Source organism: Sciurus vulgaris, assembly GCF_902686455.1.
Source record: "Sciurus vulgaris genome assembly, chromosome: X".
Taxonomy (NCBI): domain Eukaryota; kingdom Metazoa; phylum Chordata; class Mammalia; order Rodentia; family Sciuridae; genus Sciurus; species Sciurus vulgaris.
This window is the reverse complement of record NC_136471.1, coordinates 28,547,903-28,558,381: the sequence shown is the minus strand read 5'-3', so window position 1 is coordinate 28,558,381 and position 10,479 is coordinate 28,547,903. Positions and strand designations below refer to the sequence as shown.

Below are 10,479 nucleotides of genomic sequence, written 5' to 3'. Positions count from 1 at the left end.
AACTATTATATTTTATAGATATATACCACATTTCTTTTATTCATCCTGGAAATACTTTTTGGCTATTTTGAATAATGCTGCACAAGTATTTGTTTGGACGTATGTTTTCATTTCTTGTTGGTAATATATACCTGGGAGTCAAATTGCAGTGTCATATGTTAATACTATATTTAACTTTTTGAGGATCTGCCAGTTTTTCCAAAGTGGCTGTACCATTTTACTTCCCACCAGCAGTGTTTTGAGTGTTCCGTTTATCTATTGCTCATATGTGATTGTATTTTTGGTTTTGGTTTTGTACTTTTTTTTGTATGTGTGGTGCTAGAGATTTAACACCAGGCCTCATGTACATGCTAGCCAAGCACTTTACCACTGAGTTATATCCCCAGCCCACCAGTGATAGTTATTGTTGATATTTTTTATTATAACCATCTTAGTGGCTCCTACTGGGAATGAAATGGTGTCTCATTATGGTGTGGTTTGTTTTATTTTCTTGGTTTTTTGTGAACTCAGGACCTCAATGCATATTAGGCAAACTCCCTACTACTGAGTCACATACCCAGTCCCTCATTATGGTTTTGATTTGCTTTTCCTTGATGGCTAATGATTTTGAGCATCTTTTCATGAGTTTTTTGGCCATTCCTATATTTTTATAGAACTGCCTATTTAGATCCTTTGGTTATGTGCGTGTGTAAATAATGTTTTTGTGGTACTGGGAATTGAACACAGGAACACTTTACTGTTATACTCCCCAGGCCTTTTTGTTTTATAATTTGAGATGGGGTCTCACTAAATTGCTGAGTCTGGCCTTGAACTTGGATCCCCCTGCCTCAGCCTCCCCAGTAGCTTGAATGATAGACGTGTGCCACCACACATGGTTCTTTGCTTATGTTTTAAGTTTTCAATTAGGTTGTTGGGCTTTTTAAACTTTTTATTTTTTGTGCTGTGGATTGAACCCAGGTGTCATGTATGCTGAACATTTGCTCTCCTATAGAAATACATCCTAGTCTGGCTTTTTAAAAATTACTGAGTTGTAGGAGTTCTTTTATATTCTGTATACAAATCCCTTATCAGATACATGATTTACAAATATTTGCTCATGTTATATGGATTATCTTTTCACTTTCTTCATAGAATCTTTTGAAATATAAAAGGTGAATAAATTGAATTGACTTTTTCTTTGATTACTTTGTGCTTTTTTGATCTAGCTCTTGAGAAGGCTTTGCCAAATGTAACATTACGAAAATTTGCTTTTATTTTTTTTCTAACAATTTTAGATTATTAGCTTTTATATTTAGTTCTTTGATCCATATGAGTTAAATACTCTGTGTGTGGTGTGAGGTAGGATCCAGTTTCATTCATTCTTTTGCATAATCATATCCATTTATCTCAGTACCATTTGTTGCAAAAAGTATTCTTTTCCTATTGAATTGTCTTAGCATCCTTATTGAAAATCAAATATCCTTCCATGTAAAGATCTATATCTGGACTCTGAATTTTATTATGTTAATCTAAATTCCCATACTTAAACCAGTACTACTACATTCATTGTCTTGCTTGCTGCCGCTTTGTAATTAAGTTTTAAAATCATGAAATCATGAGTCTTGGGTTTCTCCTCTTTTAAAATTGATTTGGCTATTCAGGTTCCATCCCATTACCATGAAAATTTTAGGATATTTTTAATATTTGCAAATAAGCCAGCTGGGAGATACACACACCATACACACACACACACACACACACACACACACACCTGTATGTGTTTGTATCTTTATGTCTGTTAATTTGAAGTGATCTGATACTACATAAAGCTGAATTTTATGACTTTCATAAGACTTCATTGATTCTCAGATCATTCGAAAAAGCTAATTTAAAAAAATTTTTTCCCTTCTGTTTTAGTCGGTGGTAGATGATTGGATCGAATCATACAAACACGACCGAGATATAGCACTTCTTGACCTCATCAACTTTTTTATTCAGTGTTCAGGCTGTAAAGGTAAGATACATTTATTTTGGAAGCAGAAGCTCGCAAATAGTCATGTTCCTGTTTGTTACACCTAAAAAGATGTTAGCACTTTACATGGAAATTAATACCAAGATGCAGTAAATTATTTTCATTATATTCATACAAAATGTATAAGGAAAAAAGAAAAGAACAAAATAAGAGAAAAAGCCTGATAATTATATTCATGTTTGAAATTTAGCTAAAAACTTGGCAATTTCTAATTGTCGTTGCCTTTATTAGTTATATTTCCCACTTTCAGCATCTGGTTTTAGGAGCAAAGAAATGGATTAAGAAGGGAGGAGGAAGATAATAAATAGATACAGGTTCAAAAGGCAGGGAATTGTAAGGTATAGGGAATTAAAAAGTGCCATGGATAACAGTAAGTAAGTAAGTTAGTAGGTAAGTAAGTAACTAAGTAAGTAAGTAAGTTAAGTAAGGTATTGATGAAATTGCCAGTTCTTCTAAAAGGTAGAGAAAATCGTGGTCATTAGTGGAGTCTTCCTTAAAGTGATTTTAATTTATTTAAAAAGATTTTGAAGTAGGAGTGGGGAAAGTTAAAAATATAGAAATTTCTTCTTAGGACAAAAACTTTTAGGACAGGCATTTGGTAAGGGGACAAAATAATGTATGTTGGGATTCTATACCACATGGATCACTAAATGAGTCATGATCATGGATAGGTTCTGATGTATTTTATGTCTCTCTAATACTTAGTTCAACCTTAAAATCCTAGAGGATGCCCACGTAAATGCATTTTAATAGAATTCTCAGGGGTCTTAGAGTTTCAATGAAAAGGGCACCAAAAACATGGATATTAGTAATCATGAGGGAAGGCTGGTTAGACTAGAATTAAAAAGTTAAGATGCTAAAACATGACTTATTTAAACAAATGTAGAAAAATTCTAAGAAGCAATTTACTTTAATAGTTAAATACTCATTTAAAAATACTTAAATTGTAATTGAAAAACAAGTAACACTGGCATTTTGAGATTGATCACATTCTATGTAGTATGCATATTAAATGTTACCTATGTATGAGGTCTGAGAGATAAACAGTATAGTGAATTCTTGAGCCTAAGATGGTTAGTGTTGAGAAGGTTAAAAACTTTTGAAGACTGTCTTTTACTGAAAAGTACGGAGGAGCTACCTTGTTTACTTAAAGTTTGCTGCAATTCAGTATTAGATAATATAGTAAGTAGTATAGGATATTGGTTTAATTAGATTTGTGAATTATAGTTTTGAAATGAGCCCACAGGCTGAGCATTTTCCCTTTATCAGATTGATCCCTCCTCTGGCATCATTGTTTATAAATAAGGAGCTTGCTAACTCAGCATTTGAATATAACTTGTTGCAAAGCAGGTTTGTCAGGAATTCTAAAAATTTAAGGTATTAAAAAGTAAGTTTATCAGGTAGATTTAAGTACTGACACAATATTCAACCTCCATGAAGTAGAATTAACCATATAATCAAAGTTAAGTTCATTCTGTCCTTTTACACATAAAATTATTTTGATAGAATTTGTACATATAGGAGTTAGAAACTTCTTTAAGTGTACTTTTAAAAACTTTTTATTTGTTCTTTTAGTTATACATGACAGTAGAATGCATTTTGACATATCAAACATACATCAAGTATAACTTCCCATTTTTGTGGTTGTACATGATGTGGAATTACACTGGTCATGTATTCATATATAAACATAGAAAAAATATACTTATTTATTTAACCTTTCATCTTGATTCAGGGTGGTTAGGAGCATCAGTCATTACTGTAGTACAATGATACTTTCTGCAGTTGTTGACATGAAGGGATGTTTGGCCCTATACTGAATGACTACAGACTACTGAGTTATTGATGGTTCTGTGGCCAGTGTTATTTTCTCCTTTGTTTCTGGGCAGCTTTCACTTTTCAATTTACCAGTTTTTAGCAGTTCTATACAGTTTTTAAAAATTAAAAAAAATATATTTTATTTAGTTGTACATGGACACAATGCCTTTATTTTATTTATTTTTATGTGGTGTTGAGAATCGAACTCAGTGCCTCACACATGCTGGGCAAGCACTCTACCACTGAACCACAACCCCAGCCTCAGTTCCACACTTTTTAAATGGCAGTGGGCTCTGGCCTAATGTCCTAATGGTGGCTTCACACCTACATCAGAATTAAATGCACAGAGCTTGTCAGAGCTACTTTGTTTTCTGCTGTGAGTTTCCTTTCTGGTTAAAGTTTGTTGCTGTCATATAGTTTGTGAGGAGGGAAAAGGAGCTTTAGAATTGAATTACTCAAAAAGTGTGCAATCTGTTTGCTTTGAAATCATTTTTATGTAAATGATTATTTTCATAGAAATTGTTTCAGGGATTGAGTTACTTGTCACGTATCTAGCACTTTTAAAGTATGGGAAAGTTTTGAAGGAGATACTCATGATTCTAAAACAAAAACCCTTCAGAAGGTTTTGGACTGCATTTCTTTACCCAGGGAAATGGTGCTTTCTTCTGAATTTGTGTATTTATAAAATAATCATTTGGATCTTTAAGGTTGTGGTAAGTAAGGGCTATTCCAGGATACCACTAGAAGTTGATCTCAAACAGGGAAAGAAGCATGATATAGGTTAATAATCTCAAAAAATTGTTACTTCTCTTAGCTTTAGCATCTTCTTGTGAAACAGAGGTCATGTTTTACATTTGTTAATGTATACATACAAAATGCTCATGTAAATACATGTATATACAAAATAGTACTTTTACTGAAATCTTATAATAATTTTTTAAATAATATTTATTATTATAAATCTCATCTTCTGTCCCAAGGCATTCTTTGTTACTATATTAATGGTATTGTAATGAGGCAGGTAAGCAAGTAAATGATCCATCTATAAATATATGGTTTTTAAAAATCCAGTTTTTACATTCTTCCCCTCTTTGTAAATCTCATGATGCCTCATCGGTGGAAATTTATTTCATCTTCTTGCATTATCTTAAAGCATAACTTTTTCATAGAAATCTCTTTTCTGGTGTTTGGTCTTTTGCTTATAATGTGGACCCTTTCTTCTCCTTGATAACTTGAAAATTCTAAAGGTTTTTGTCAAATTCTTTCTTAATGAAACAGTTCTCTCTCTTTCAAAACAGATCTTAATTCCTAGTTTTCCCTTCACTTCCATGTGAGCACAGTATTCCTTGACACTATCATTCATTAGAACATTTGTTGTGTACCTTTTTGAAATTCATTTTTTTATTCTTTATTTTTCACATCCAACTAAATTACAGGCTTCCAGATGGGTGAGACTTAAAATTTAACTATTTATATTTATTTATAGCTCATTTCAAGGATGTTAGGATGTAATTGCTTCACACACATGGCTAAAGTGAACTCTACCTTTTACTCTTTTCCCTGTCATCTTCAGATTCATCATCAAGGATGGGAATGAAACCTAGGGAATCATGTAGGCTAGGCGAGCACTCTACCACTGAGCTGCATCCCCTGTCCTTGTCCTCACGATTTTAAATATTATTCTGGATTCTGCCTCACCCTTGATTACATGTGGTTTGTGTTAATAGGGACAAAGCTAGTACAGAAAGCCTTCTGTATCCACAGATTTCTTATCTATAGATAATATTTTCTAAATATTTGAAAAATATTGTACTGCACATGTACGTTTTTCCCCATCCTTATTCCCTAAATAATATAGTATAACAATGATTTATATAACATTCACATTGTATTAGGTATTGTAAGTAATCTGGAGATGTTTTAAAATATATAGGAAGGTGTGCAAACAGTGTGCCATTTTATGTGAGGAACTTGAACAACTGAGGATTTAATATCCTGGGGGAGTGGTCCTGGAACCTATTCCTCATGGATACAGAGGGGAGACTGTATAAATACTATAGCATGAGTAAAATAAGACAGGTAGAAATAGCTAGACTGATTGTCCTAGTGAAAAAGGAACTTGTCAGAAGTTTGGGGCTGTTTCCTTATATATGGCTGATAGTAGCATTTGTTGTTCTTTATTTATAGGTTTTAGTATCATACTAAAAATGGAATGAAGAAGCACGCTTCTATTATGTGACTCTAGACTTATTGTTAGAGACTGATTTAGAAGTACTCTTTATTTCATTACACCATGTATTAATTTCTGACACTTGCAAATTTCAGGAGTTGTTACAGCAGAAATGTTTAGACATATGCAGAACTCTGAGATAATTCGAAAAATGACTGAAGAATTTGATGAGGTAACATCTTACCTTATGCATGTTGATCTTGTCTTACTTTGCAAATGTTTGTAGATTTTATATATTAATGTTGATATGAGCATCGGCATTAAGCAAGTAATGGCTGTGTGACCTTCAGCAAGTTATCTTAGCAGTTTCATCATCTGTAAAATGGGGCTAATGGTTTTAAGGCTGTTAAAAAAGTGGAATTGAGTAAAATTTGAAAATTGCATAGCATTTTATAATTCTTGGCACATAACAAGGATTTAATACATAGTAATTATTCTTCTTGTAAGAACATTAAAACTTCAGGGGAATAGCATAATATTTTTTGTACTGGAAATCGAGTCTAGGGATGCTTTAACACTGAGCTACATCCCCAGCATTTTTTATTTTTTGAGACAAGATATTGCTAAATTGTTCAGGTTCATGCTAAGTTGCTGCAACTAGCCTTAGACTTTTGATCCTCCTGCCTCAGACTCTTAAGCTGCTGGGATTATAGGCATGTGCCACTGTGCCCTGTGGGAAAAACATAATTTTGAACATAACATTCTGGGAATATTGTAAATGGAAAATTTGGTCGATATTTGATGAGCCAGGTAGCTTAAACAAAGGAATAATACAGGTTGTTTTATTGATTTTAAAACTCCTTTATCTTTAAACTATGTACAATAAGTGCAATAAAAAATAATTTAGATGAGTTCATTATCACAGTGATCTCTTTGAAGTATTATTACCAATAAATTCATTTGTAGATTTGTTAGAATGTAAGCTACTTCAGGGCAGGGATTTTTGTTTTGTTCACAGATCTATTCCAGCACTAGTGGTTTTTATACTTCCCAAACTTTTTCACTACCAGTTTTTCCGTAAAAATCGTGTTTCATTTGTTCAGCTTCTTTCTTACTCTCTATAATGAAGGAGCTTTTTAAAAAAACGATCATTCTAAAAGATAAGATAATTTTGTAAAATGGCTTTGATAACCACTAAGTGCTATTATCAGTTTCCAGTAGTTAAGAAGTAATTATGAGTAAATTTTTTTTCTGTACTGGGGATTTAACTTGTGATCCTCCTGCCTCAGCCTACTGAGTTGCTGGAGTGCACCATCATGCCCATCAAAACTCAGTGTACTTTAGAGTTACATGCATACACCTGTCTAGTGCAGCACAATTGACAATAGCCAAGTTATTGAATCAGTTTAGGTATCCATCAAAAGATGAATGGATAAAGAAAATGTTGATGCATGTGTGGGGTGTGTGTGTGTATGCAAAGTTGTTTTATTCAGCCATAAAGAAGAATGCACTTCTGTCATTTGTAGGAAAGTGAATTGAACTGGGGACCATAATTTTTAGTGAAATATCAGACCTAGAAATGTATTATGTATTTTCTTTACTATGAGGTAGCTGGGGTGGGGGGGAAATGGGAATAAGGGGGAAGCCATAAAAGAAGGAGGGGTGACTGTTAGTGTATAGGGAAGATATTAGGAAGTGAGATTGACACTTGAATCCATTTAAAAATGTAATTTTTTTGTTGTTTTGAAGAAATTTAGTAAATATATTTGTGCTTATCAGAAGAATGTTTGCCTTTGATAAAGGAGAATATTTTTAACCTCAGTAATTGGTAATATAATTTCATTGGTGAAAGTGAATTCAGAATACCAGTTTTGGTCTCAAATAAAGGCAGAAGTATTCAAAAGTACCCCTACCTTTGCATATTATTCTCTTGCTTGCTTTGAGGATTTAGTGGAGAAGTTAAGTTAAAGGAATCTTTTCATAGTTTTGCCCAGGATATTTTTGAAAAAGTGAAATCTTTTCATGCATTTTAAATGAAATTGCTGTTCAAAAATTTGTTTTAGGATAGTGGAGATTATCCACTTACCATGGCTGGTCCTCAGTGGAAGAAGTTCAAATCCAGTTTTTGTGAATTCATCGGTGTACTAGTAAGGCAATGTCAATATAGTATCATATATGATGAGTACATGATGGATACAGTCATTTCACTTCTTACAGGATTGTCTGACTCACAAGTCAGAGCTTTTCGACATACAAGCACCCTGGCAGGTCAGTATTTTGAAGTATCTTCTGTGTATTGCCTTAGTTTAGAGATGAAAGGATGCTTATTAAAGGGAAAGGAAATGATAGTGACATGAATTTTATTTATAAAGTGACCAATAAGAGAACAATATCTCCACACTGCCCCCTGTGAATTACTCTGAACAGATTGGTACTTTGTTTTGATTCTTTAAAGGTTTTTTTTATAGCTAATGTATAGTAATTTTCTTGTGGTAAACTTGATTGGTTACTATGCCACAGCATGGAAAAAATGAGATAGATATGTGTTGAGCTCTTGGAAGGTGTTTTATCAGGGAGGATATTGATAGCAGATTTGGGGAGACTGTCATAGTCATTTTGGATATGTAGTACTGTTGACCCTATCATTTGTCTCTGATATGTGTAACCCTTCCAGGTAGCATAGCACCCCTATTGGGCAGTGCTTACTCTTTCAATCATGCTGCAAAAAGTGATGTTTTCTCATGTTTCTGGGTAACATTAAGCCAGGTCAAATATTTTGATCTTTAAATTTTAGTCGAAGTAGATATATTTTTCATCTCAAATAGTTTATTATAGAACAGAGATATTTGGTTTCAGTGAATAAAATTGTGTACGTTCTCCTTTGTACTAAAGGTAAAATTGCTGGTTTTTTTTTTTTTTTTTAATTGTGTGATGTGTCTTTCCTAAATCTTTTTTAATACCTTTATTTATTTTTATGTGGTGCTGAGGATTGAACCCAGTGCCTCACACATGCTAGGCAGGCAATTTACCACTGAGCTACAGCCCTAGTCCCTAAAATTGCTTTTTGCTTTGAGTTTGAATAAATCAAATTGGCTTTGTTATAATATCATAAGCCTTAATAATTTTGATTTCTCTTCAAAAACTTTTCTCTTTTTATTTTTTCTTTAGAATATTTTTCGAAGGATTAAAGCTGTCATTAAAGATGTATTTCTGTATGTCCTGTTATTTAAAATAAAATGTTTATAGTTCCTTATAGAGTTTTGTGGGGTTTTATTAGATTTGAAGTCATAAAATATGAATGTGGTTGTCTTGCTTTAAGGTGGCATTCATTGTCAAGAATGTAATGGCTAAAATCAATTAAAAGAAGTATGATGAATAATTTTAGATCAGAATGACAATATTGGTTTGCTGAGGGTGTGATATAGCTTATAGCAAAAATTGGAAACTGTCCTTTTAGAGAGCCAGTAGCCACAAATGCTGTATCATGCAATTTACCAAATGTGAGAAATAGTCTGGAGTGAAGTAAAGAAGGCATAACATGATGAGATCTTTCAATTAAATCCCAGGTAGTAGTAGTATTGTCTCAAGAGTAAGGTATTAGAAACAGAAGAGTAGAATCTAGAGGAAGTTTTATGATAAATTATATATTCAGGAACCTTTCATTGTTTCTGTTTTCTATATTTTACATAAATCTATAATTGCATCATTGTTTTTGTGGTTATATGTAATGGAGTAAAAGTAATCAAAAGCAAATACTGGTAAAACTCTTGGAGCATTTTTTGTGCAATATAATATGATATAAGGCAGGCTACCTTTGGTTACTGTGATAGCTAAATGACTTCTACATGAACTAAAATTTATTTAGAACGATCTCTAAAAGAGATCATTGTAGGACATGTAATATAGAATAATGGGATTTAAGCATAGTCTGGAGTCAGATTAAGTACTTACGAGCTGTATAATCTGAGGTAAATTTCTTAATCTCCCTGAACTTCAGTTTCTTCTGCCCTTAACTTTGAGGGAAGTTATGAGAATTAGGATATAATCCGTGAAAAATAATTGGCATAAGCAATTTACAGACATATAGTAAGTATTCCATATAGTATTAGCTGTTGATTTATTGTTGTCATTTGTAGCAGCTGTATTTTTCCTTTCTGTCAGATGCAGAGCAGCCCATCTCTGCTTAATTTCTCTTAATTTGATCTTAAATTGTACATTTTTGCATCTGTTAGACTAATTTCAACATTTTACCCTTTTAAAAATAGCTATGAAGTTGATGACAGCTTTGGTAAACGTGGCACTAAATCTTAGCATTAATATGGATAATACACAAAGACAATATGAGGCAGAACGGAATAAAATGATTGGAAAACGAGCCAATGAGAGGCTAGAACTCCTGCTACAAAAGCGGAAAGAGGTAAATTTTTAAATTTAGTATTAAGCTATTAATGTGTGACGAGTTTGGTCACCATTAATTATT

At 32.8% G+C, this 10,479-nt stretch overlaps 1 protein-coding gene and 1 long non-coding RNA gene across 6 annotated transcripts in view; one reads left to right on the top strand and one right to left on the bottom strand.

Moving 5' to 3' along the window:
* STAG2 (STAG2 cohesin complex component) overlaps window positions 1–10,479 on the top strand; it is a 147,776-nt gene that overhangs the window by 65,217 nt on the left and 72,080 nt on the right. For all 5 annotated transcript variants that reach the window (XM_079123345.1, XM_079123343.1, XM_079123344.1 and 2 more), the window contains 4 exons: window positions 1,897–1,993; window positions 6,155–6,231; window positions 8,063–8,267; window positions 10,265–10,416. In XM_079123345.1, the coding sequence (XP_078979471.1) occupies window positions 1,897–1,993; window positions 6,155–6,231; window positions 8,063–8,267; window positions 10,265–10,416 (531 nt within the window). The remainder of the gene's footprint in view (window positions 1–1,896; window positions 1,994–6,154; window positions 6,232–8,062; window positions 8,268–10,264; window positions 10,417–10,479) is intronic.
* Window positions 1–10,479, bottom strand: part of LOC306650957 — an 86,091-nt gene that overhangs the window by 3,569 nt on the left and 72,043 nt on the right. The gene's annotated exons all lie outside the window — the stretch shown is intronic.